The following is a 27,907-nucleotide window of genomic DNA, read 5'->3' as shown; positions in this document are numbered from 1 at the left end:
TTGGTCGGTTTTTTCGCAGGTCGAGGTTCTAACCCCGCCCACCAGCTTGCCAGCCCGGGTCCTGTGTTCTTGAGAGTGAAAGGGGTAGACCAGCTGGAGTGGGCGGGGCGCCCACCGGATGTGACGTTTCCGGAAGCTACGAGGGTCGTCCGCGGGGACAGGTGGGGAAGGGTCCTGGGAATGTGGTGGGCCTGGGGCCCTGAGCGTGGTCGGACTCTGAAGGCGATCGGCCGCCGTGAGTGTGGGGCCTGCGGTCTTGTCCTCCCCCGCGCCCCTTGCCCGGCCCGCCGCGCGCGAGGCCATTGACGGCTCCGGTCCCAGCCAGGCCCAGCGCGTCCCCGCCTCCTGCTCTCTAAAGACCCGAAAACCTTGGATAATTTTGCTCTGGGTTGGCAACTTGGGCTTGAGGGCCTTCAAGAAGGGGGCCTGAAGCAGGTGTCAGGAGGTCCCTCTCCAACTGAATACACCCCCTCCGCTCATTCCTGCAACTTCCTTTGACCTCCTCCTCATCGTTCCTCCTCAGTCCTTTAGGCCACCTTCTCCCTTTTTTGCGGATGCCACATCTCCTCGGGAGTCTTGCTCAGCCCTCTAGTAGCAGGCACCGCTCGCTGGCCTTGGGAGGGGGTTCCGTTCTCGACCCTACAGATCCTCTCCCCAGAGGTACTGAGGCGCAACAAGCTTCTGTTAGCTTTAATGGGCGCTAGATCGAGTTTACTAATTAGGCAACCTGGGGAAGTTTTAGATTTGCTGAGCGGCTTTCTGAGCCTCTAAAACGGCTTTGGGGGAGATGGAATGCTTCTGCATCCCTTGTAGTCCGCACAGCTTTTGTACTATTCGTGAGGGTGTTTAGAGAGGAAGCTTGGGAGAAGGGTGACCTAGAGATAGAATTGGCCAAGAGAAGCCTCTCTGAGGGAGGGCTTGGAGTGAAAAACAGAAAAACAGTGGATAGACAAATGAAACACATGTGAGGATTTCTGAGCAGATCAGAATCCTGACTGAAGCAAAAGATCTCTATTGGGAAGGAGTAAGGTTTAAGACTAAAAAGACAAAATGGGACCAGTTGACATGGGGCTTGAATTCCAAAATGGATTCTACTCTAGTTTGTATATTTTAGAGCATGCTGGCCAGGGTGTGCTGTAATTCGATGTGTAACAGATACCCAGATTGTTTTTAAAAATGATGTAGAGTGATATCCGATTGGGAGTTGGAATCTGATTCTAGCAGCGACAGTATCTAGGAAGATTGTAGAATTACTGCAGTTTGAAACACAGGGAGGGAAAACTCTTAGGCTTTTTGTTGGTCTGTTTTTTTGCGTTTCAGCTTACCTTTGTGCCCTTTTGTTATTTGAAGAGTGCCTAATCTTTGAAGGTAGATTTGAGTAAGTTTTTTTAAGATCTAAATTCTTTACCCTGACGTGATGAATGATGTTGTGGATTGACTGGAAGAGTGGTTTAGTGAGCAGAACTGGGACTGTGAACATTTATTCCCAGACCAGTTCCCCTCACCTTGTGATCAGAGGTGAAAAAGTATACCACAGAAAAATGTCATTTACTCTCACTATTAAATAAAAATGACCAAACTTGAAATCGGTTTACAATCATCAAGAAAGTTCATTGAGTATACTATGCCACGTACTGGGATAAATGGAAGTGGGTAGCTGGTAGGAGAAATAATGCAAAAAATATAAGATACCATCCATCCTTTTATGGTGCTGAGGGCAGGGCCACCTAATGATAGGGAATGATTAATATGAAAGGTAGAACTGAACCCCCATTATAGTTTTCCTCCCTGTACCACCTAATTATGGCACAGGTATTGTGGGCTTTTGAGTCAGCCAATGCTTTTATCTTTGTGAAATGGGCTTACTCGAGGGTCTCAGCCTTATTGTGGGAAAGAGACCTTATTTGTTACAAGCCACAGCCTATGGTATTTCTCTCTTAATTTCTTCATAAGGTAAAAGTTCAGGGATAAACCATACTGTGTGCTAGGCTGTGCTAGGGTGATGGGGACCATAGTGCTGATGCCACCTGTTTTTTCTATCTCAGAATTTCTTGGTCCTGATGTCTGACCACGGAGATGTGAGCCTTCCACCCGAAGACCGGGTGAGGGCCCTCTCCCAGATGGGTAGCGCAGTGGAGATAAATGAAGACATTCCACCCCGACGGTACTTCCGCTCTGGAGTCGAGATTATCCGAATGGCATCCATTTACTCTGAGGAAGGCAACATTGAACATGCCTTCATCCTCTATAACAAGTATATCACGTAAGACACCTCCAGTTTCCTTTTTCTTTTCCGGTGACTGATGGCTCACTCATTCTGCTCTTGTGCTCATTTATGCTGCTCAGAATTGCTAAAACTAGAGAACTTTACAACATCATTAGCATTAATCATTTTTGTAGGCAGTTCCTACATACTGACTGTCCTTGACATTCAAAGTCATGAGTACTGAAAGTGTTATTTTCATGACTCAGTGATTTCATGAGTAAGAGACCTAGCTTTTTGGCCTGTGCCCACGTGGCCCAGCTGTTAAGCAAGAGAGAGGATGGTTAAACTACACGTTTTGTATTGATGAATGTTTTTCCTGTCATCTCTTTATTAAGGAAGCTAATCATAGGATTATTGTTGAGGTTTAGCAGAGCCAAAATTCCTCACCTCTACTTCTTTTGTCACAAATTGAGTGATTCAGGAAAAAGGTTTTTCTTCTTAACCTTTATCATAATCATGCAAATCATCAAATAAGTATTGACCACCTACAGTTTGTGTGGCTCACCATAAGACCTTTCCCTTGAGTTATTTAGCATCTTAGGGTAGGCAGCATAAATAGAAGATGGCAGTGCATCATACAGGGAACAACTTCTAAAGCCCCAATGATAATGAAATGATGTGTAATTTAGGAAGGGAATAATGTTAAAGGGTCTCATTTATAATCTCTAGCCTTGTTCTTTCATAATACCAGGACCTTTAGAAAAATAATGACTATAATGTGTTTGTATGACTCTTAATAGTTCAGAGTATTTCACCGACATTGTTTCATTTGATCTTCATAGTTCTAAGTACATGAAGTAGGTCATATTGTCTTTCCATTCTACATGTGAGGAAGCAGGCTTTGGGTTTAGTGATATGCTTTGTTCCACACTTTAGAGTGAGAAAACTCAGATCTAACTTTTTTTTTTTAAGTAGGCTCCACACGGGGCTTGAACTCCAGACCTTGAGATCAAGACCTGAGCTGAGATCAAGAGTCGGATGCTCAACCAACTGAGTCACCCAGGCACCCCTAGATTTTCTGACTCTTAATTCAGGGTTCATCTACAACATAGGTCTTGTTTTTTGTTTGTTTTCTTTTTGGTAATGTTCTGTACATTGAAGCTAGAGTTGAGACCATAGTTTTGAGCCACACTGACTATTTTTTGGTTATTTTTTATTATTTTTTGAATAGGTAATGTGTACATATGGTAGAGAATTCAGAAGGTATGAAAAGGTATATATATTTAAAAAACTAAGTCTCCTTATCCCTCCCTTTTCCCCAAACTCTCAGTGCCCTTCCCCAGAGGCAGTCCTCTTATTAGTTTCCTACATGTTCTCCCAGAAATGATAAATGCATTTCAGTTGTATCACATTCAGTTTTTGATCACATACTGCTCTGCAGCAGAGTTTGTCAACCTTACATTTGGGGCAGAATAGTTCTTTGTTGTGGGTACTGTCCTGTGCCTTGTAGAGTGTTTAGTAGCATCCCTGGTCTCTATCCACTAGATGCTAGTAGCACCCCTTACCCCCTCCCTGAGTTGTGACAACCAGAAATGTCTCCAGACATTACCCGATGGCCTCTGAGGGGCAAAATTGCCCCAGTTGAAAACCAGTGTTCTAGAGAAAAGTAGCCTAGAAGTGGACTTCCTGGGATTCGTACTGTGATTTTAGAGTCCCTTCAGTAGAAAAGGGACTGCTGTTGTCTCTTTAAGTTTAAAAGTAGTGCCTGTTTCCTCAGATCATCCAGTCCATCCATGCCATCATGCCTTGTTATGTGACCTCAGTGTTGATAAAGTTCCATAGAATTATAGTTACATTTTTGCTTCTCTTTGCTGTTATGAGTTTTTCATTCCTCGGCACAGTGGGCACAAAACTTACTTTCCTGAGAGGTTTCTTTGACTACTGTCCCTTTCTTCTGCTGCTGGTAGAAATAATATTCTGGTATATTTCCAGTAATCTTGTGGAGAGTTCCAGAATGAGCCCGCAGGGCACAGTTCTTCAAAGAATCATGGTTGAGAGTATTAAATAGAATCATGGAATCACTCTATCAAGTATTTTCTGGAGGACCTTCTGGGTTCTGTTGCCCCTCATAGAAAGTGCTTTGAGGGCAAGGACCATATTCATTCAACAAATATATATTGCGTACATCTGCTGTCTATTTGGCACTGCTCTAGGTCCTGGATGTATAGGAAGTAAACTGGCCCCTGCCCTTCTTGGTGTACCTTTCTAGTTATGAGAGAAGACAATAAACAGGTAAGCAAATAAATGTCACAGAGTAAGGCAAATGCTAGGAAAGCAAGCAATAAAGAGAGTGCTGTGACAGAGAATAACCAAGGGTATCAAATAGAGTAAGGTCTGTCTGAGCAGGTAAAATTTAAACTGAAACTTGAAGGATGCCACCAAGTTGGTCATTCCAAGAGCCTGGAGCAAAGTGTTTAAAACAGGTGTTACAAAAAAAAATAAAAAACAAAACAAAACAGGTGTTATTGTGTGTTCAGAAGCTCTCAAGTAGGAAATACCTTAGTGTGTTCTGAGGATTAAAAGAACATCATTGTGTTTAGAGTGTAGCAAGTGAGGAGGGGGAAGGAAATGAGGTTGGAGAGGCAAGTGGGGCCGAATCATGCAGGTCACAATTAGGAGTTTGCATTTTATCTTGACAGCATTAGAAAGCCATTGCAGAGTTTTAGGTGAGGTAATGACTTAATTTTACTTATATTCAAAAAATATAAATTTGGGCTACTATGTGTTAAATGGTGGAGGGTCTGTTAAGAGAAGGCAGGGAGATTAGTTAGGAAACTCTTATGGCAATTCAAGGGAGAGACTGATGGCAATGGCATGAAGGAGTGTGGCAGCATGGAAAGAAGCAGGTAGGTGGATTGGGCATTCTGGAGGTAGAGTCCATGGGACTGACTGATAGTTTGGGAAGGATGATGGTGTCAAGGTTGACCTCAGGTTTCTGCCCTGAGTAACTTTAAGATGTGCTGGCCCATTTACTGAGATGGGGAGAATGGTATAGAAAAGGGGTTGAGTAGGGAGGAGATTCAAGAATTCAGGCCTGGTTTCTTTGACATGTTAAGGTGTTAAGTTTAAGATGCCTGTGAGATATCCAGTAGGAAGTTGGACGTACCAGTCTGAATTGAGGAGAGGTCTGGGTTGGAGATACAAACCCAGAAGTCCTTGGCATATGGGTGGTTCTGAAGCCACGAGAGCTGCTGAGATCTTCTGGCAGATAGGTCTTAAGTGGGGGTCCAGGAACCCCACAGGGATTCACTGATGGAATGTAGGCTCCATGAACTCGGTTGGGAAAAACTTTTCTTGTTTACTAACCTCTAACTGAAATTTAGCATTTTCTTCCATTTTGCACAGTAGTAGTAATAATATTTGTAATGTCGTCACCAACAGAAATCGATATTTTTATATCGCATTATGATTGATGCTGATATCCCAAAATAGCATTTACACTTACCTCTACTTCTGAATTACAGTACAGTTATTAAAGCCACAATTAGATCCTGTTGTGTAGTGTATTAACAATATATCAGTAAAGAAGCACATAGTACAGTTTTTATATTTTGAAAACTGTATTTCAGGAGTATTGGTTTCTTTGGTAATCCTTCATATTTTATATTATATCTTTAAAAAATTATTCTGAGGAGTCCATAGGCTTCATCAGGTGCTGGGAGGATTCATGACACATTCAAAGATCAAGAAACCTTGATAATAAGACTGTAGAATGAAAAGAGCCTCCCGGTTGGTTAGGTAGGGAGGGCCAGCAGACGAGACTTGAAGGGAGATTTGAGAGTCAGGAGGAAATCCATGCGAGAATGTTGTCGTGGGAGCCAAAGGAGGCCAGTATTTGCAGGAGAGTGGCCAGATGCGTCAGAATGGGTCAGATGGGGGCCGGGGGTGAGGTTTTGAGGTTGGTGGTGTGATGTCACTGGTGATCTTGGTAAACAGTTTCACTAGAAGGACTAAGAAGACATTAGATTGGAGCGGGCTGAAAGGTGAATGGACAATAAGAAAGCAGAGACCCATAAGTATCGTCTGGGGGTTGGCAAATTTTTTCTATAAAGGGCCAGATAGTAAACATTTCTGGCATTGCAGGCCATTTGATCTCTGTTACAACCTCTGTAGTGTGATAACACACAAATGAGTGTGGCTGTGTTCCAACGAAACTTCATTTATAGATACAGATGGCAAGCCAGACTTGACCTACTAGTTGTACTTTGCCAAGCTCTGGCATAGATAACTCTTTGGAGGAATTTGGGCAGAGAAATAAAGTAGAAAAATGAGGGAGTAATTGAAAGGGGACAAGGAGTGCATGAATGTGTGGTGTGTATTTTGAGATGGGAGATTCTAGAGCATATTTTTTGCTGATGGAAAGGAAGCTGTGGAGAAGGAGAAGCTGATGGTACAGCACAAAAAGAGAGAGCTTAACTGTAGCAATAAACTCTTGAATAGGCAAGAGGGGGTAGGATTAAGAGTACACAGATACTTAAATCGATTTTGTTCTGTGATTTGGGGTTACTTTGAGTGACACGAATATCCATGTTCACAGGGAGATCAGTATGGTAATCTGTCCCCATATGGGGGCCCACTGATGGGACCTTTTAATACGATGAAGTGGGCCTGGAGAAGAGCTCAGTGAGAAGGGGGTGGGATGTAGCAGCTCATTTATTTACTTTGTTAGATTTGGAATTTAATTTGGGACTTTGTTGGATTGGCTTGACCTGAAGCAATAAATGTAGTTACTTCCATTTTTTCTCGCAGGTATCTTTAAGACCCTAATTCTGATTTTGTGAACTGACAAGCCGTAGGAGTTGCAAAAAAGTTCTGGCTTAATATTCTCAGTCTGTTTTTCCACCGCATTTTCCTTGGTATATTCTTGTCAGTAACAGTGGCTCACTTAGGCAATTATTACAACTGAGGAGAGAGGAGGGAGGGGAGCAGGCATCTACCTCACCACTCCTCTGCCTCCCCCACTATTGCAAGTCATTGTTCTAGACCTTTTGTGGATACTTTAATTCCGGATTTTAAAAGGCATGTTTGTTCTTTTCCTGAGGCAGTTCAGGCATCTTAATGATCTGAAGCACATTTCCCTCTCAGAGGTTTTCCCTCCTGTAGGAATGCTTTGCCTTTTGCAGACCCCAGTATAGCAGGATCTTCAGCATATTAAATCAGTACATATTTTCATGATGAGCACAGACAATAATCCAGGCGGTGAATTCTTTCACAGCTTTTTATGGTCATTGACTAGGCTACATAGAAGGGAGTTACAGAGGACTTAGGCAATTCTTGTCTGCTGTGTGAGCCTCCTATAACACAGACCTGCTTTCTGAAAATGGTCTGTCACCTGTATCAAAAATGTTTTCCTTGGGGCGCCTGGGTGGCTCAGTCTTTAAGCGTCTGCCTTTGGCTCAGGTCAGAATCCCAGGGTCCTGGGATCGAGCCCTGCATCGGGCTCCCTGCTCCGCTGGAAGCCTGCTTCTCCCTCTGCTTGTGTTCCCTCTCTCGCTGTGTCTCTCTGTCAAATAAATAAATAAAATCTTAAAAAAAAAAATGTTTTCCTCTGGGATTGGGGCTTATAGACTAGGATCTGTGATCATGCTCACTTTGATGATTAATTTCCAAGGTTGGAAGAAATGAGAGGAGAGTCCTTCATCCATCCATGTTAGAGAATTTCTGCTTGACTCTTTGAATTAGTTATTTGTATAGAAAATTAATATTCATGGTTAAAACAATTTTTTTTCAAACCATCCAGCAAGGGAAATACTAAAGTGAAAAGAAGAATCACATCCACCAGAGATAACCACTGTTAATTTCTTGTGTGTACAGGAAAATGTTTATGTCCGTGCAAGCACATAGGCTCATGTGTTTATTCTTTTTTTTCTTAAAGCCTGAATGAGATCATACAATATATTCTGTTCTACAACTTGCTTCCTTAACAGTCATATCCTTCCATATCAGGACATAGTGATCCATCTCCTTCTCCTCAGGGCCATTTCTTTTGCCTGGAACAGTGTTGTTCCAGATCTCTTCATGGTTTCCTCTCTTCCCGTCCTCAGTTAAATGCTATCTTCTCGGCGATGCTTTCCTTAGCTGCCCGATCTAAAATCTCATTCCCTCCACTGTCACTTCCTGTTCCCCTTCCCTATGAATGTCTTTCTTCTAGTACTGATTATATTTTTTCTTTTATTTTCTTTCCCCCCGCCACTATAACGCATATCCTATGGGGTAGGATTTATGACTGTTGTTCACTGCCCAATCCCCAGCCTTTACAAGAATACCTGATTCCATAGTAGATGCTCAGTAAATATCTGTTGAATGAATGAGGGAATGATTATGTTGTTTTTCGCATTTGGGTGCAACATAATTTTTTAAATAATCCCCTGTTGATGGACATTTAACTATTTAGTTTTCTCTATTTTTATGACTAATGCTGTATTGAATAGTCTTATACACATGTCTTTGTATTACTGTGTAGGATAAATTCCTAGAGGTGGACTTGTGAGTTTAAAGGACATACAGATTTTAAAATTTGAATAGTTGTCTCTCCTCCCCACCCCCAGCAAAACTACAGTCCTGTGATAGTACAATGTATTACCAAATTACAGTCCTGTTAAAAGTGTATAAGGACACCCATTTCCTACACCCCTGTGTACATTGGTTATAATTAACCTTTAAGCCTTTGCCAGTCTGATAATATGGAAATGGTACCTCATCTTAATTTGAATTTCTTTTATTGTAAGTAAAGTTGAATACCATTTCGTATATTTACCTTTTGTATTTCCTTTTCTGTGTATCCCTTTTTATCCCCATTGTCCTAAAAGATTGTTTTGCTTGTGTTTTTCCCAATACATCTTTGCTCTGATACATTTACCCTAAGTTGCAACGAGATCTAACCCCAGAGAACAGTATACCTCTGGGCCATGGGTATTCTGTGCCTACAACGCTTCTAGCCCTGGTGTTAACATCTTCATCTGTTCTTGCTCACACTTTTTTATTTATTAGTAAAAACAGTCATATAGCATACATAGCAGTCGTAGCAGATGGTTATGTGCTAGGCACTGTGCTCAGCACTTTTTTTTTCTTTTTCTTATTTATTTATTTATTTATTTGTTAACCTATAATGTATTATTAGTTTCAGAGGTAGAGGTCAGTGATTCATCAGTCTTACATAACACCCAGTGCTCATTAAGCACTTTTTAAAAAAATCTCTTTAAGTGTCCCAGCAACCTTATCAGGTAGTACTAGTTTGTCTCCATATATATAATATATATATGGAAATTGAAGGGTAATGAGACTGAGTAACTTGCTGGAGTTCACACAGCTAGTCATGGCCAAGCTAGGATTTGAGTCCAGGCAGGGTGGCTCCAGAGCCTGCCTCCTCACTGCTGAGTACTTGCCTCCAGTACGGACAGTGGGTTATGTTGCCTGTTCTGGTTTCAAGAGACCCTTCTGCCCATATGTTCCCCATTCAGAATATTGACTACAGCTGCTGAAACAAGAGAAAGGTATTCATGTACACATCTAGAAGTTTTCCCTGTACTTAAAACTAGATTCCATTCCATGGCTCAAAATCAAAATAATAGAAAGAAGTGTATGATGAGAGGTTTCCCTCCCACACTTGTCCCATCTACTGTTATTTCCCCTGCCCTCTACTTTCCTTGGTTTCCTGTATTACTGTGTACTTAAAAGTAAAAGTGTATGGGGTGCCTGGGTGGCTCAGTCGTTAAGCATCTGCCTTCGGCTCGGGTCATGCTCCCAGGGTCCTGGGATCGAGCCCCACATCGGGCTCCCTACTCCGCGGGAAGCCTGCTTCTCCCTCTCCCACCTCCCCTGCTTGTGTTCCTGCTCTCGCTGTGTCCCTCTGTCAAATAAATAAAATCTTTAAAAATAAATAAATAAATAAATAAATAAAAAGAAAGGTAAAAGTGTATGTACACATCGAATTGTCCCCCTTTCTTACATATCAGGTGGCATACTATACGCACTTTTGTATACTTTGGGGGTTTTTTTTACTCAGCTCATCTGAAGGTTTTAAGACCATTTTATTCCTCAAATATTTATTGAGTGCCTCTTCATACAGGCACTATGCTGGCTTTAGAGGGACTTGCAAAGAAGCACAAGACACAGGAATCTCTGGCCTCAGGGACTTCACAGTTCTTCAGGTTGAGAGCACAAGTGAATATAAAGTGTGGTGGTCATGTGACATGGTACTCTCTTGGCTGATTCAGGCTTCCATACAAAGCACACTCAGCCTGCTAAAGTTACGAACAGGTACCTTGGTCTTATAGAGCCAAGAGAGAGTTACTGAATTATGGGTCTCTTGAACATTAAGAACTAGTCTTACTTATCTTAATATCTTCTCCAGGGCTTGATGGGTGGACAAATGAATCTGTATTTTAAATATAGACTTCAAGGAAACTGTTTTCTTTTTTCGTGAACCCAAAGGGAAGAGGTTTAGAATCATTTTGACTTAAGAATTCATCCCTGCCTGAAGGGTCTTGTCAAATTGGATTGAAATGAAAATTTCATGTGCCTAATATAGAACCAAGGGAGGAGGCTCATTTAAAAAGAGTTTGCTTTGGTGGGGGTCGGCTTCTTTCCCCTTACTGAGGCTTCCTCCTCCGTTTACTCCTACCCATGGGCAGAAAGTGGAAAAGAGTCAGTTAGTCCCAGTTATGGTATGGTATTTTAGAGCTGTGGGTAAGCTCCCCTCAGTTGATTTGTTTTGGGTCTCAGCTTGTATTTATTACAACTTAATTCTATTGAAAGACATCTTTGTTTGGTACCCTTCCAACAGTCTGGGGGCATTCCAGGAGCCATGTAGAGGCAGAATGATACAGTGGTGAGAAGAGTAGACTCTGGAACTGGCGTGCTGAATCTGCCACTTTGGGCTGTGACAAGTTACTGAACTTCTGTTTGTTTTCACTGTTCCCAAGTAGACATCATAAACGTTAAGAGATCTGTGAATTGATTCAGTTTATTTTTCCCACTGAGCTTTACAGCCACAGATGAAACTGAAAGAGAAAATCTAGCACTTAGTTTCTCTAAGAACTTTTCATCAGGACCATAATGCACATCACACATGTAACACACACATACAACACATATACTGTCTAAGCATCTCAGTGTTTAGTATGATGCAAGGAATAATCTGCTTTGAAGGCACATGAATCCCAAAGAAAGAGAAGCCAAAGTTAAGGTCACAGGGCTAGAGTAGTCCTGGAACATGGGTTTTCTCAGCCTCCTGCCCTTGGTTCCCAAACCGTTATTTGAATAAGAATTTGTGACTGAGGCCCTTTCCTTTGGAAGCCTGTCATGGTCATAACAAGAAAAGAATCACTTTGGAGGAATATTTTTGGGCACAGGGTAGGTTTGCTTTTTTTCCCCCCCTCATCTTTTTAGTTGTGGGAGTCTAGTACTTCCTGCACACCAGATTTGGGCGGGGAGGGAAACATACGGTTAGAGGTGGGTGGGGAACATGGTCACTGGGTGTGTGTGACCCCTCCCCTGCATGTCTGGAAACCTGTCTTGTGGTGGCTGCAGGGCAAGGTAGTTGCTTTTCTTCAGAGTCTGTTGGACATTTGGACATTGTCTTTGCATGATAATGACTCTGATCCATTCTTTTAGGCTCTTTATTGAGAAACTCCCAAAGCATCGAGATTACAAATCGGCTGTCATTCCTGAAAAGAAAGACACAGTAAAGGTGGGTCTTCACTTTCACTGTTGCCCATCTAAAAGCTTCAAAGCAGCACAGACTAACTTCAAGGTAAAAGTAGTGGTGTCCGCATCTGAGCTTCAAATCCTGCACCGGGAGATAAGGCCATTTCACCAGATCAGTTATGAAGTAGCAGGTATGGTACAGTAGGGGGTATTTTACATTGTTTTTAGAAACATTGTTGCCATTGCCAAGTTGACTTAAGTCTTTTTTACTTCTCTACTTAATTAGCTGGGAATTGTTCTAATTCTCGGTTTTCTACTTTTGTGTCTCAGAAGTTAAAGGAGATTGCATTTCCCAAAGCAGAAGAGCTGAAGGAAGAGCTATTAAAACGATATACCAAAGAATATATAGAATATAATGAAGAAAAGGTAAGTATATAACAGCAGAAAAGAAAGAAAAATTATTTTGGTTTCTTAGGCTACGCCCTGGTATTGCAATACAGTATTTTAGCAGATCCTGTGATTTTAGTGTCATATTTTACTTTTTTCAGCAAAGGCCAGAAACTCAAAAGAGTAGAACACAAGTGTTTAGGCTGAGGATTCTTTTTTTTTTTTAAGATTTTATTTCTTTATTTGACAGAGAGAGACACAGCGAGAGAGGGAACACAAGCAGGGGGAGTGGGAGAGGGAGAAGCAGGTTTCCCGTGGAGCAGGGAGCCCGATATGGGGCTCGATCCTAGGACCCTGGGGATCATGACCTGAGCCGAAGGCAGACGCCCAACGACTGAGCCACCCAGGTGCCCCTAGGCTGAGGATTCTAACACAGATTTAGCCTACTTGTCTTACAAGGTGACTTGAGGGACAGAAAATCTTGTTTGCTATCTCTAGAGTGAGAACCTAAGAACAGTGAAAATTGTCACTAAAACATAAGTTTTTAGGTCAGCTGATTTTGGGGTGTTGACTCACATTTGGTTATACCTGTTTATAATAACTGATTGCTCTTCAATCTGTTTTCAAATGGTTCTTGTCAGGGAGAGTTAGTTAAAGCACGTGGAGAAACTCCCAAGGCATGTCTGTGGTCTGTGTCAGATGTGAATACTCACTGCAGGTTGCGGACCCTCCCACATTATTTTGTAGTGCTCTGTTGAGTGCCGTTCTGAACTCTGATGCTGAAAATCCGCAGAGAGGTAAACAGCTATGAGGTGTCCATTTCTAAGGGACTGAGTGAGTGAAAACCTTATTGAAGGAGATGATTGCTTGATATTTCTTGTTAGTTTAAAATGTCACTGTGTTTTGAACTAATGACCAGGACAATTTTGGAGGCTTCCTTTTGGGTTAAAATTCAGTAAAGATGCCCAATACAGCAGGGTCAAATTTGGATTTGGTCCTATCTTGCAGCCTTACCTGGGATAAAGAATGTATGCACAGCGCAGTTAGAGAGTAAAACTGTAGGGTACAGATTGTGAGGTGCAGACGGTAAGTTGCATCAAGATTTCGGTAAAGACGAAAATGCATTAGTAAGAGCCATCAGGGAAGGGTGGTGAGGGGATTGGGACCTTCACTGTCCCCGCAGAGTCAGGCTGCGGTGGCCGGCTAGACATAGGCGGTGAGGGAAGCGTGAGGGCCGTGTCGGGAAATGGGGCCTGAGCAGTCACTCAGCTGCAGAGCCTTGTCCTCCGGAGGTGGGAAGTAGCCCAAGTGTCATGTGTAAGCCTGACTCCTCTTCTTTCTTTGTAGAAGAGGGAAGCAGAAGAGCTGGCCCGGAGCGTGGCCATCCAGCAGGAGCTGGAGAAGGAGCGGCAGAGGGTGGCCCAGCAGAAGCAGCAGCAGCTGGAGCAAGAACAGTTCCATGCCTTTGAGGAGATGATCCGGAACCAGGAGCTGGAAAAGGAGCGACGGAAAATCGTGCAGAAGTTTGGGAAGGTGGACCCTGGCCTCGGTGGCCCCCTGGTGCCAGACTTGGAGAAGCCCTCCCCAGACGCGTTCCCCCCAGCCCCCGTGGCATCCGCGCAGTCTCCGGATTGTAATACGGCCGTGAGGCCTGCCAAGCCGCCCGTAGTGGACAGGTCCTTGAAACCTGGAGCATTGAGCAACTCAGAAAGTAGTGAGTCTGCTTGCTCCTGTCCTCTTCTGTCTCGGTGCCAGCCAAGCAGAGTGTCATTCTGGGGGCTTCAGCCCAAGATCACCTCCATGGTCCCACTCATTAGACCCTGGTCACAGAAGCCCCTTTGGTCAGTATTATTATGCTGGGTCCTGTCATACTGGCTATCGTGTGAAAGTGGCCGTTGCTTAGCCATATAATTTACCTGGCACAGGTCGCTTTTCTGAAGAGCTCATAATATCCTTGAAAGTCAGACTGTCAACTTTTAAGGATTATACAGAGATTCGAAATGTTCAGTGAACTAGAGCCCACTGTTGGCCCATCTGAAATTCATAGTACCATTTTACAATTCACCAGTTGACTTTTAACTGAAAACGGGCTACTGAGTTGCGCTTGCCTTGAAAATGTTCCCAATCCTTAAGGAACTTGGTCAAGGTAAATACTATATGCAGTCGGTGATGATTCAGGCTAGCCATAAAAACTATTGGCAGTCTTTCCTCCTCTCACCACTGATAGGCTATGAGACAGTAACAGTAGCAGCAAAGTGATGCATATACCTCGATTAGTAGAATAGATCATTTTGGGAAGGAACTGGCTTTCAGGTAGCATTTAAGGAAGTCAGCTTTGCAAAAGATCCACCTACAAGGACAACATAAGAGTGGGTAGGGGGTGCCAGACTCTGAAGCCTGGCCTTTAGGATATCTCCCCATGGACTTGGCAGGCTTGTCTCCCACTGCTCTTCCTTCATCCATATTCTGTGTTCCGGTCAGATTGGGCTGTCACGTTCCCAGAGCAGCCCCTGGATTATCCTATCCAGGAGGTTTGTTAACATTTGCCCTGAACCTAAAACCTCTTTTCTCTATCTCTGCCTTCCCCTGCTTTTCTTAAAGTTTTGCCAGATCCCTTTCCTTTCATTTAGATTGATGCTGTTCTCCCTAAGACTCCCAGAGCCCTTAGTATCTGTAATGCAGTTGAGATCATTTCCCTGATAGTGTAGTCATTTACGAATAACTAGATTTTAACTTTTTCCTGTTTGGGGCTTGAGTCTTACTCATATTTGTGTTTCCTGTTATCTGAGCACGGTGTGCACACTGGTGTGCACTCGGGGAGTGGTTGTGGATTGCAAAGAAAGACTGTGCTGAGCCTTCCTTCAGAATCCTCAGATACCGCCATTAGACCGCCATGTGACTGCCTGCTCCCCAGTCTGTTACCTCCCCAGCAATACAGAGCTTGCTGTTAAATGTGCAGAAACAGAACATCCTTTTCCATTTTTTTTTTATGAAAATGTGACCACGAAAGACACCCCCTAACTTGAGCCTGTGGTCTCTCTTACAGGGCTTCTCCCTGGTGTCCAGCAACTGGGCCCATTCTTGGCATTCTGAACCAGGCTTATTAGCTGTTCTGTGCATTCATGCCTCTTTTGAGGACCAGAATGTGGGGTTTTTGTTTTGTTTTGGCATTTTAATGTTCTTCTAAATGACTAAATTCAGAATGAGTTACCCAAAGTATTTTCCGTTACCCAGAATATATCTGGTGTATTTCTTTGAAAGTCCTACTCTCCAATTATCTCGGATTCTTATCCGAGATAAAAGAGAGATTTAAAATAAAAATAAAACTCAGTTGAATGAGGAGGTTACTTTTTTTTTTATTCTTTGTATTAGATTGTGATAGAGAATTCCCGAATAGCTCAGGAACTTGTTTTAAGTAGTAGTTTACCCCTGTCTTAACTTGAATGGTTAAAGCCTCTTTTCTTAAAGTAATGTACTTGCAGTGGCTCTGGCCACAGCCCTCCTCCTTCTCATCCATTAGGATGAGATTCCCCACTCACTGTCCCTAGTTTGGGAACCCCAGGGACTTGGCATTGCTCTCCGAGGGCTGCCAGCTCTGGGGTCTGCTTGGGAAGGCTCTCCCCGTGGTCTCAGACTTCTCTCCTTTCTCCACGACAGCTCCTACAATCGATGGACTGCGCCATGTGGCGGTGCCCGAGAGGCTGTGCCCGCAGTTTCTCCAGCTAGCCAGTGCCAACACAGCCCGAGGAGTAGAGACATGTGGAATTCTCTGTGGAAAACTGGTAAAAAACAAACGCTTTCCTTAGCTGAGACTGTTCCTTCTCCCTTGGATTCCTGTGACTCTCAGAGAAGATATCCAGGGTCAGTTACTGTTGGCGACGATCCCTCTGCAGAGGGAACCAGGGATAGCATAATGCAAAGTTACTTTGAGTTTGGTGACCTTGCATTTTGTTGATTTTCACAGTCCCTTGAATTGAACGGATTATTTTCATGCTAGTAGTAAGAAATAAGTAATTGTAAACTTGGTAGGAAGAGCCAGCATTACCTGTATGTCAGTTTTTGAGTACCTGCTTTATGGTAGGCCTGGGAATGTACAATATGTAAGGCACGTAGCATGTGTCCACAAAACATACCCAAGCATTTTGGAGAGATGCGAAATATACCCCCAAAGATAAATAACACGCTGAATGGTATATGCGGTCGAGCGCTAGGAATTCAGAGGAAGGAAAGGTCATTGAATAGAGGTACTTGAAGAACCCATTGCTAACTGCTAAAGGCAGAAATGAGTGAAATGTAATAGACTGAAACTGAGCCTTAGAGAATGAGAAGGGCTAATAGAAGCAGTAAGAGGGAAACTACCTTAGACTTGAGCAAAGGAAGAGAAATGGTACTATCCCAGAGCTTCTTGGTTTGGCTGCAGCTGGAAATGAAATTCCCACAGGGCTGTGGGTGCCAGTGGCTTTGCAGAGCGCTCCCTGAGTGTGCATGAGCAGCCGAGGTTGTGAAGCACTGAGTGAGGGATTCGGGGCACAAGTCCTCGTGCTGGCAAGGGAGGGGCCTTTGTTGTATAGATGTTTACCTTACCACTGCTGTGACGGAGTGGGGTTGCGCAAGTGCCAGGCAGTGGTGACAAGCTGTTCTGTTTTCTCCTTTGACAGATGAGGAATGAGTTTACCATTACCCATGTTCTCATCCCCAAGCAAAGTGCTGGGTCTGATTATTGCCACACCGAAAACGAAGAAGAGCTCTTCCTCATACAGGATCAGCAGGGTCTCATCACACTGGGCTGGATCCATGTAAGCAATCCCGAGCTCCCCGAGGGCCAGGCTCCTCCTCTCTCCCCATGTTATAAACACACTGCTTATTTCTTTCTTCGGGCAAAGTGAACTATATCCCGATTATTTAGGTGATTGTTTTTCCCTCTGTCGGATACACACCCGACTTCCCTAGCATACTCGACTGCTTCTACTCTGGTATTGATTTCTGGGAACTACTTAGGGCTTTTTAATTTTTTTAATTTTAAAAAACATTTTAATCAAAATGAACTTATTTCCCTGAAGTCCCACTTTCCCTGTGAGTGTGAATGGTGATAGGATGCTGGCCTAGAGTATATGTGGATATTGACTGTACAGGCTCTGCCTACTTCATACAAATGATATTCCTGAAAGGTATATAAATCAAAATGTTTTAATGAGCCAAGGAAGTTAATTCAGATGCTTGCATTTGGTCTTTGTTAAAGCAGCATACACCTTTATGTAAACCAGTTGGGTCACCAATCTGGCGAATTTTCAAGTGTTTACTTATTGTGCGTAACCTTCTGGTGATATTTAGGTAAAATGTAATTCCATCTCTAAAGATCATTTCTACATTTTTTTCTTTCTATTCCTTTTCGACCCCTCACTCCACAGACAAAGCTACTTTTCGTGTTGTATGAGAGGCTTACATACAGACGAGTCCACTCATTTCTGGATTTGGGGAGATTAAACATACTTGTATGTTAGACTCAGGAAATACTTACCCAGGAGGCAGTCCCATGTGCCTCTCCTGTCTGCATTCCATGACCTAAATATTTGCCGTCTATTGGGTACCCCCTGTTATATAGTATGTGGGAGGTAGAAAACTTGTTTCTGATCTGCTAGAGGATACAAATTTGAGTAAGATATGGTTTTAGTCTCATAAGGGAGATTAGACAAAGGGACAAGTAATCACTCTTCACATGAGGCAGAATGTGCCAAGTGCCTCCAGAGGTGCGAACAGCACTATGGAATTCAGAGGAGGGAAGGATTGCACCTGGCTTGATTTACTAGAATTTTGACAAGATAGGCTAAGGGAGAATTCCATATGCAGGGGGCAGCATTGGAATAAGCAGACTGTGTTCCTGAGACATTGAGAGGTCTGGTTTGTTGGGGTTTATGGTTCATATCAGGAAACCGTTGTCGATAAGCTTTAACGTGAGATATTGGAGCAATGTTCTGGGGGGGTCTTGGGTGGATAGGCAAAATAGTTCTGCTTTTTAGTAAGTGGAGAGCTTTTAAAGGTTTTTGAATAGAGATTGATATGATCAAAGTCATTCTTAGAATATCTAAAATAAAGGCAGTTTTAAAGTAGGTTGAGGCAGGGAGATCATATAAGAAGTTAGGGTGGTGATAGAATCTACTGATGAGAGCTAGGGTGATGACATTGCATTTGGGAAGGAGATGAGTGTAGGATTTCAGAGGATGTGGGGAATGAGTAAGAGGAACATGAGTAAAAGCCACTGGTGACTTAGAGAGCAGGCCTGACTCATGGGGGTGGCAGTGATCATCCCATAAGCAGAAACAGGGGCTTCAGGAGGATAACCTCCTTTAAAAGTGGGGTAAATTGTGGGTTCAGTTTTGAGCATGTTGAATTTAAAGTATGTATGAGCATTCTGGTGGTGGAGGTAGTTATCAGGAAGTTGGAAACGTGGCTGGGACTTGGGAGCAAGGTCAGGGTGGGAAAGGGATTTGGGAGACCTCTGGATAGAGCTGACCTGGGGGGCCTTGGGCCTGGAGGAGAATGGAGAGCAAGAAGAGATTCACCAGTAGTTGGGGGCAGGCTGCCCAGGGAAGCATAGGGAATAGTTGGTCATGAAGCAAAGAGGTGGAAGAGCAGGGGGAGGGCAGCGTTACGGCACAGAAGCCAGAGGAGGAACACTGTAGGGATTGAAGAACTAATGGGGATTGAGATTATGCTGATGGTGAAATGTACACTATTTTTGGAAGAGTTTAGTTCATGGGGAAAGGGAAAAAAAAAATGGGACGGTGATTTAAGGAGTAGCCTGGTTGAGAGAGTATTTGCTTGATTTATGGCTTAGCATGAAAGGTTTGAACACGTGTTTTGTTTCGATTTTGGCTTTTCTGAAACCTTTATATTGGAAATATATCACATAAGAAAGGACATAAAGGTAAATGTACACTTCAGTGAATCATGAAGCAAACATCTGTGTGCATGCATGACCCATGTGAAGAACGAGAACATTGTGAGAGGTGTGCTCCCACCCTGATGGTCTTGCCCTGTCACACTTCCCCTCTGATAGAGGTAATCTCTCTCTTTCCTGGCTTTTCTGGAAATCCTTTGCTTTCTTTACAGTTTTACTACCTACATGTATATCCCTGAGGTAGGAAAGTATTCAGTCAAAAGTACAAAAAGGGGGCTCATCTTCATATGTGGTAGAAAACACTCATCCTTCTGAGACAGAATCGAAGGAAGAATTCAGAAAGATACAGAGAGATTTTGGAGGTTCTGTGTGGAGGGGTTGTTGAAATTCATTTGATTCAACAGGGTTGCCATCTCGATGCACTGCCTGGCCAGAGGGGAGACAGGTGGTTTTAGGAACTGGAAGGGATGGGGTAATGTTTGGGGAATTACTGTTTAGACTGCAGGTAGAACTCAGCCCCAAATGAATAAAAGGATTTCTAAAACTGTGAGGTCCAGCTGGGAACAAATTTAGAGCTGAAGTTGATGGTATTTCAGCTTTTTTCCCCCTGTGATACTGCTGTACCATTCCTTCCTAACTGGGGATTAAAAACAGAAAAAAGCAGAGGTTTGCTCAGATCCTAAACTTGGCAAGAGGATTATGCAGAACAGTTCTTCCTTCTGTACTTTGCCAGCTATAAGTCAGGTTCCCTGGTCCAAAAGTTTATATGGTCATGTATTGCTCACCAGCTACCGGGTGACCCTCCAGCCCAGTATTCGAGGCCATCCTTGAGCTTTGCCTCAGCCCTGCCTTAGCCCTCATTGCTGTCCCGTGGCTGGTCCGCTCCCATCCAGGCGCCGAGGCTGCCCCCAGCATTCAGTCTCCTTGTTCACTTCTGCTCCTTTGGTTTATTGTTTTCTCTTCATAAAAATGCCTTCCTCTGTCTCCAGCAAGACAGACACAACTGTTTTTTCAAGAAATTCAATTGTGAAGGGAAGGAGAAAGAGAAAGCACAATAGAAGGGAATAGAGGCTCAAGACAAGGTTTTTTGATTTCGTTTAACAATTATTTATTGAGCATCTGCTGTGTGTCTCTGTGTTGTCTTTCTAGCTAAGCCACCTTTAAATCAGAGGCCTAGATCAGCTTGTGTAGGCCTCGTTTGTTCCCAGTTAAAATTCCTTGTTTTAACTGTGGGATGAAAGGTGTTGGCACAGGCCGTTTGTCCTGTAGGATCCCATAATTAGGTAGACACTATTTTTCCCTTGTGGTCACCAAATTTGTACTTGTCCTGTGAGGACCTGTGTGTGCATTTGCTGTCAGCACTCAGCTAACATGTTCCTGGCCTGCAGACCTCTTCCACCGTGAGCTGGCCACAGCTTTCTATGGAGGGGTGCTTCTCAGATGAGGCTGCATATAAAAGAACCATTGAATCAACTTTATTTCTAATATTATTATTATTATTGGTGGAGAGAGGGGCAGAAGGAGAGAAAGAATCCCAAGCAGGTTCCACGCCCAGCATGGAGCCCAGTGTGGGGCTTGATCTCACAACCCTGAGATCATGACCTGAGCCGAAATCAAGAGTCGGATGCTTAACTGATTGAGCCACCCAGGTGCCCCTGTCTGAGCTTTTAAAAAAAAAAAGTGTCTCAGGATGGATATTTCTAGGGGTGGGGCCCAGGAGCCAATGCTTTTGATAGGCTTCCCGGGAGCTTCATTTTGTACACAGCAGGTTTGAGAACGCTGATCAAGTACACTTATTTATGTTCTGGCCTTTTGGTCAGTGAAGCCTGGTAGTCTTTTTGAGTCCTACTGGGGCTTTTTCCATTCTTGTTATCGGTACTTAACACTCCTCTAAGATGAACATAAGGCATTATGCGACTCTTCATTTGTGTACAAACAGTGGTGTGCTCAATAAAACATTAAATGATTGAAAACAAAAACATTAAATGATTGAAAACAAATGAGATAAATTGAATGCACATTTCGATGGTACTATAACGGATTACCCTCAGATTTCACTATCTTGGTCCTTTCCCCAAACAAGATAGGGTCTTTTGTGTGATTTAACTACCACTGTGCCCCCCTGCTTCTTACATCCTTGGATGGTATGCTTTAGCCATAGGACAACGTTTGCCATTTTTGCCTATAGAGCTGCACACTCATGCTTGACTTTTTTTTTTTAAGATTTTATGTATTTATTTGACAGAGAGAGACACAGCAAGAGAGTGAACACAAACAGGGGGAGTGGGAGAGGGAGAAGCAGGCTTCCCGCGGAGCAGGGAGCCCGATGTGGGGCTGGATCCCAGGACCCTGGGATCATGACCTGAGCCGAAGGTAGATGCTTAACGACTGAGCCACCCAGGTGCCCCTCATGCTTGACCTTTTAACACCTCTCAGGAAGAAGAATCATTCACCCAACTGTGGTTTAAGTCCTTGACTTCCACCATGTTGAAGTATTGGACAGCATCTACTGTCTGTTGCAGAATGGATGACTCTCCATTGCAGAAAGAGAGCTTGTGAGGGGCCAAGAAAATCTTGATGGTCAATTAGAAATTATCATTTCTTCAAATACTCCTGTTAAGCTATACTTGTTTACAGTGCTCAAAAGTAATGACCTTCAGGCGTACCCCGTCGTGACTGCCAATGGCTTTGTGCTGGAGAAGAGGATTGTGGCCAGCTGTTGAGAACTCTTTGGCTCTGTTTCCTTCATGGGCCAGGCTTGGCTGTCTCCCTGAGGGGGATCTCAGACGTGTTTTCCTCTTCTCAGACTCATCCCACACAGACTGCGTTCCTCTCCAGCGTTGACCTACACACTCATTGCTCCTACCAGATGATGTTGCCGGAGTCAATAGCCATTGTTTGCTCCCCCAAGTTCCAGGAGTAAGTCCATAGATGCGGTTCGGGCCAGTACACGGGGCTAATGGGGAAAAGCCTCTGAGGAAAAGGTCTCTGTTTGGAAGACCTTGTTCTCGGTAGAACATGTAGATTGTGGTATTCATTGGCTGTTTTAAAAGGTTACCTTTTAAGCACCATATCCTGATACACCTACTATGCTTGTTTAACAAAGATAATCGGAGCAACAATTTCAATGCTTTTCTAAGAAAAGGACATAGGAAATTTGAAGTCTTTGACTTGAAGCAATAGGAATTTTAAGACTGATGTCAGATTAAAGAATTTCAAAGTCAGATTATCTCAGCTAACTTCTTTTTCATTCTAAGTCCTGTTATTTACTATGAATTCTCCCAGCACAGCTAGTGTGGTGGCAGTGATGAGTCATTCTCTAACTCTGATTCATTCATCAGAGAAGAGACCCATGTGCCAGCATACTTTTGAAGCTGTCTCAAAATGAACTCCGTGTGTGTGTGTGTGTGTGTGTGTGTGTGTGTGTGTGTGTGTGTGTGTGTAAGTGCATGCGCATATGCATGCATGTGTGTTTGGGACTAGGGAAACACCTTTGCTTGGTTCTGGTCTTGCTTTTTCTTATTGCAGAACTGGATTCTTTAAACTAACTGACCACGGACTAGAGGAGATTTCTTCCTGTCGCCAGAAAGGATTTCATCCACACAGCAAGGATCCACCTCTCTTCTGTGTATGTATCTAGATAGAAGAAACTGGGGCTCTGCTTCAAGCAGGGAAGACAGTCTGAGCTGATGAGGTACATTGTCCTTTCTGACCCACATAGAGGATCAGCCTTGTCACTTACCTTTGCAAATCTTCCTAAAAAGGACATACGTGGGAAGCAGTGTGGGATAGGAATGGATTTGAGTCGTAGCTCTGCCATTTAAGGACTATCTTGGATTAGACTTAATCTTCCTGGGCCTCAGCCTACTCATCTGGAAAGGGGGATGATGATGATAATACCTACTTTATAGCGTTAATGAGAGGCTTAATTGAAGGAATATACAGAAAGTACCTGGCTTATTAAATGTTGGTATTTTTCCTTCATCAACACCAGTTGCTAAGCCTGTACTTCAATAAGAGATTTGAATTCAAAGGAAAAAAGCCACTTAAGTTTGATAAGGTATATTTGATTCTGAAATTCTACTTAAATAATAAGGATTTATTTTTATGACTGTCTTAGGAAGTTTTTTTTTCCTAAGTTGTATTCCATGAATAAAAAGTTTGTTGCTGATAAAATCAGTATGTTTCAATTTACCCCTCAGATCTAGTAGATTTTTTCACTCCATGCTGGCCATGGAGTGTTATTTTGGGTTCACCAAAAAGTGACCAGTATAGAAAAGGGACTCAGAACCTTGTCACATGAAAGGAACTGGGGATGTTTAGAGGAGAAACCTCAGGGAGGATCTGAAAACCGACTTTAGGTGTTAGAGGAATTATTGTATGAAAACGTATCGAGTGCATTTCATAGGACTCCCAGAACTAAAACTAAGTCCTCATGGAATGACAGTTTTCAGCTGAGTTTGAGAAAGAACTTCCTGACAGATCTGTTCAAAAAAAGGTCAGTCTGCCTTGGAATGTAATAAATGTCTAGGTACCAGGATGTTGAAATAGAGGCTGCAAAAGAGTGCCCGTGTTTTCAGTTTTTCAGTTATAAAGGCCCCTTTTGCATGCCAAAACTGAGCATTCCCCAAGTGACAGTGGGTGCACTGTATTAGCTGGTTGACACAGTGAACTCTCCCAAAAAACTAATGAATCCAGCAATTCTTTCAAATAAATGTAAATTTCGTGACTGACTCTAGGATATATATCCAACTGAAAAGTAAATGAAGCTATGTGGGCCCACATTGATTGAGACTACAGGTAGGGAATGGGGAGTCACTGATTCCCAGGCCCCTCACCGTAACTGCCATGTAAGTAGCAGTCTGGCTTCCAAACTAGAAACCACTAGCCAGAATAAGCATGCTAAATAAGGTTTAAAAAGTGACTTCTTAGAATTTTCCAGGACTTTCCCTTTCTTTCTTTTTCCCTGTTGTAGAGCTGCAGCCATGTGACCGTTGTGGACAGAGCAGTGACCATCACAGACCTTCGATGAGAATTTGACTCGAACACTTCCCAAGAACTATAAAACCATATCAGTGTACTGTAGCCCCTTAATTTAAACTTTGCGAAAGCTCTGGAAGCTTTTTTAGACAGAATTGAAAGTGAGTATCACCTGGGGGGGAACTGATTTTATATTTCTGGTTTAAAAAGGAATAATTAGCTGTATTTTTTAGGCAAGTGTGGAAAATAGCATGATCATGCTAGACAACTTTTCAGTCTGTCTGCAATTACAACTTGAAAGAATGGTATAATGAACACTTAATCTATACCCTTTGTTCTAGATTCACCAGTTGTTAACATTTTTTTTCCTCTAAACTCTCCTTCTAATTTCTCCACCAATTTGTTTATTGTTTACCTCTGGAATTATTAAGGGCATCTATGCAGAAATTTGGAAGCCATTTAGAAAATCTTTGGGTTTTCCTGTGGTTTATGACAATATTAATGAAGCTTATTACAAGGGTGAGGGATAGCTCACTGTGTCTGACCAGATGGTGAGGCCCGAAAACCCTAAAGAATGATTTTGTCAGGAAGTATTGTTATTTAACAAGTATTTCAGAATATTTTTTTCCTCTACAATAAAATAACAATTAACATATTTTGTGTGTGTATGCTCTAGAGTGATCTGTTTGATCAAGTATTGTGGAAACAGGCTAACTAAAAGGTCTGGTTGTTTGGGGAAAGGTGAGGGAAAATGGAATTTGAGCTGGGCTGACATTGAAGGTGTGTCCCAGTTCACTGTTAACTGCTCAGTGTCATTTGTCTGCTTGTTGCCATCTTCCAGGGCTGTGAAGTTCTCTGTTCTTTTGGTGTTGTCTCAAGTGGGTCATCCCATTCACTTCCTCCTTATGCCCTAAAAGCTTTCAGCTAATGATAATAGAGCCTTTATTTGCAGTGCCAGGTTACGCTCCAGATGAGTGATTACATTCCCTTGCCACCCCACCCTACCAATGTTATTATGTTGACTATGTTTTTCTGACTCAGGCAACATCTAGGAAGGTGTTTGAAGCTGCAGTTGGTTCTATATTTCTCTTTCTATGAGCTGAGCCTAGCATTCTAAGGTGGCCTGGAAATAATGGTATTGTTAGTAACCCCTCAGGTGAGGGCAGGAGAGTAAATACTTTGTATAGAAGAATGAGTTTTTATATAAAAATTCTATGGGAAAAAGTCTGCAAATGTATGAAGTTTTGCTTCATTTTAAAGTTTTGTGTCCTTGAACATATTATGTTCTTTATCACTTAGGTTAGTGTCCTTGAACTTTTCCCCTGGAAGAACCAAGTCTCTATTCTTCTCCTCTTGGGTTATTAACCCCCAAAATATCAGAAATTCTTTCTTCTGCAGTTCTGGTGTAGGGAATGTGGGGCCAGGGGAGTCTGGGGAGGAGTCTGGGGAGGAGTCTGGGCAAGAGTGCCTCTCCTCTCACTGCCTTCCTTTCCCTACTGTGGCACCAGAGGCAGCCGGGACTGTCCCACCTCGCCTTAATAGTCGTATAACTGCCCCAGTCTGGGACTTTCCAGGAAATGCATCCTTTCATCCCATGCTCAGGGCTACTGCTTAGTGTAGGGCCTTAATACCCCTTACTTGGACTAGTGCAATAATAGGCTTTTACCAGGTCTCTCTCTCTCTCTCTCTCTCTCTCTCTCTTTTTTTCAGTATTTCTTGACTCCAGTCTGTTCTGCCTTGTACAGTGAGGAGAAGCTTCCCACATTACAGCCATGCTCATGTTTCCTCTCTTGCTCCAAAACGTTTGCATCACCTAAAACCTAAATTTAGCCTTTATTCAGAACTTTCTGCATATGACCACATAACGCTCTTGCCCCTGGCTACACATTCAAATGCCTGGGGAGCATTTAAAAAAAAAAAAATACTGATACTTGTGCTCTACCCCACACTGATGAATTCTGAATCTCTGGAGTAGGGCCCCAGACAGTGTTTTTGTTTTGTTTTCGTCTTTGTTTCCAAAGCTGCTAGGGTGCCACCAGGGTTGAAAAGCACTGCATGGAGTCAGAGTTCAGGGACCACTATGCCTAAGAATTGTGAGCTCTCTCATCCATCTCTGCACTTCAGAGACATTTTGCAAATGTTTGTCGAACCAGAGTGAACTGAATATGCCATGTGTCACAACCATATCGGTCATTTACTTTTTACCAAATGGCCACACCTTTTCTGCCTCTGCACCTGTGTGCAAGGAATCCCAGAGGCTGGCGGGGGGGTGGGGAAGGGCAGGAAACCAGTCTGCAAATGCTCTCTTTGCACCTGCTGCAGAGGCCCCTCTGCACGGGGCAGTTTCAGTGTCTCTTTCCCCGCCTACCTCTGGGGGGAAAGCTGTGGTAGCAAGCCAGCCCACAAGGAAGCAGGGAGATGGGGCAGATCCATGAAAGAGAAAAGGAGCCAGAGTTGTAGGGAAAGGAGGGAAGCATTCCATATTGTGAATAAAAGGGAATCAGACCATGAAACATGAAGCAGCTTATACTGAAAGAGTAGCAACTGCTCAGTAAAGAGACTGATTCCTGGGCTCCTGAAAGCCTTTCTGCCTTCACAAGCCACAGGAGCACCATGCTTACTGGTCTGGGCTGAGTGGGGAGAGAGGCTTACTCGTCTGGCTGCATCCCAGTTGGCTTCAGGGGCACAAACTTTCCAAAGTGCCATGGGCCGGGTACAGAGAGACTCTGGGGCAGCTGCTGGGTTTCTTCAGATGATCACTTTCACATACTCCAGTTAAATGCCACCAGAGAGGAAGAAGAAACCACATAAGCCTTTATTTTGCTTTCTCAGGTAACAGACACTTTAAAAGGCAGCATGGGGAGAAGCATTCCCTAGTGGGGCTAGTGTGGTGGATATTTGTTGCTTGAGAGGCGAGGGTTTCAACTCTCATTCTGGCACCCCTGATTTTAAAATCATGGTGCCTATCCCCTTTGCCTGCTGATCACTTCTTCTGGGTTTCAGTTGCCCCAGGGGAAGGAAAAATTTTTCGTGTGGGGGTTGGGAGGAACGGAGACCCAAGAGCAAAGCATGAATGACGTGAAAGCCCAGTGAATCCCACAACGTTGGAACAGACCAGTTGTCGTTCCCTAGAAAACAGTTTGTCAGTTGGTACTGTGCCTCCTGACCCCTCTCCCCTGACCCCCGTATCTCAGTGTTTTAACCCCACCTGGGTTTGGAGACCAGTTTGTGACCACGGGTGGAACTTCTGAGTCAAGGCTCACTTTGTTTTGTGAGGAGATTTGCCTGGGGCACTGAGAAAGCCTGTTTGGATCAGGACCACAGGAACATTATCCTCTAGAGAGGAAGTACCAGATTGAACATGTAAGACTTTGCTTTTAGGCCCAGCTGTTTATTCACCCACAAGTCACTTAACTTCCCAAACTTCTTTAAAAATCTATAAAATGGGATCTGTCTGATATGCCTACCTCAAATGAGGACAAAATGAAATCCATGTGCAACTGTGAGAGTTGTAAAATGCTATAAAGATTGAAGGCACCTGTTATTTGTATCTCTGGAAATGCTAGAGATGAGGTGTCATTGCTCCTACCTACTAGACTTTTACCGCACCCACCTTCTGGCTACAAGACTCTTGAGGCAGATCCACTTTCTTTATCACTAGCTGGGCCTCAACTCCAAATATCTTACCTGGTCTGTTCTGATATCCTGAGCTGGAAAACTGAGAATCT

At 43.3% G+C, this 27,907-nt stretch overlaps 1 protein-coding gene across 7 annotated transcripts in view; it reads left to right on the top strand.

Annotated features, from left to right (window-relative positions):
* Window positions 1–98: 98 nt before the first annotated feature.
* Window positions 99–27,907, top strand: part of STAMBP (STAM binding protein) — a 42,979-nt gene continuing 15,170 nt past the window's right edge. For 2 of the 7 annotated variants that reach the window (XR_003611258.2, XR_003611259.2), the window contains exons 1-10: window positions 99–161; window positions 2,046–2,263; window positions 11,882–11,957; window positions 12,245–12,340; window positions 13,649–14,015; window positions 15,959–16,083; window positions 16,960–17,097; window positions 22,006–22,118; window positions 22,728–22,827; window positions 24,175–24,340. Coding sequence is in view for 5 of the 7 variants with exons in the window: in XM_028116110.1 (XP_027971911.1) it covers window positions 2,061–2,263; window positions 11,882–11,957; window positions 12,245–12,340; window positions 13,649–14,015; window positions 15,959–16,083; window positions 16,960–17,097; window positions 22,006–22,118; window positions 22,728–22,827; window positions 24,175–24,231 (1,275 nt within the window). In the remaining 2 variants the exon portion in view is untranslated. Of the gene's footprint in view, window positions 236–269; window positions 661–735; window positions 1,379–2,045; window positions 2,264–11,881; window positions 11,958–12,244; window positions 12,341–13,648; window positions 14,016–15,958; window positions 16,084–16,959; window positions 17,098–22,005; window positions 22,119–22,727; window positions 22,828–24,174; window positions 24,835–27,907 lie in introns of those variants that run through there. The other 5 variants (XM_028116110.1, XM_028116111.1, XM_028116112.2 and 2 more) reach the window with 5 other exon arrangements.

Source organism: Eumetopias jubatus, unplaced genomic scaffold, assembly GCF_037043125.1.
Source record: "Eumetopias jubatus isolate StellerSeaLion01/CBP00866 unplaced genomic scaffold, mEumJub1_p1.0 scaffold_9, whole genome shotgun sequence".
NCBI classification, from domain to species: Eukaryota; Metazoa; Chordata; class Mammalia; order Carnivora; family Otariidae; genus Eumetopias; species Eumetopias jubatus.
This window is presented reverse-complemented; position numbering and strand designations above follow the sequence as displayed.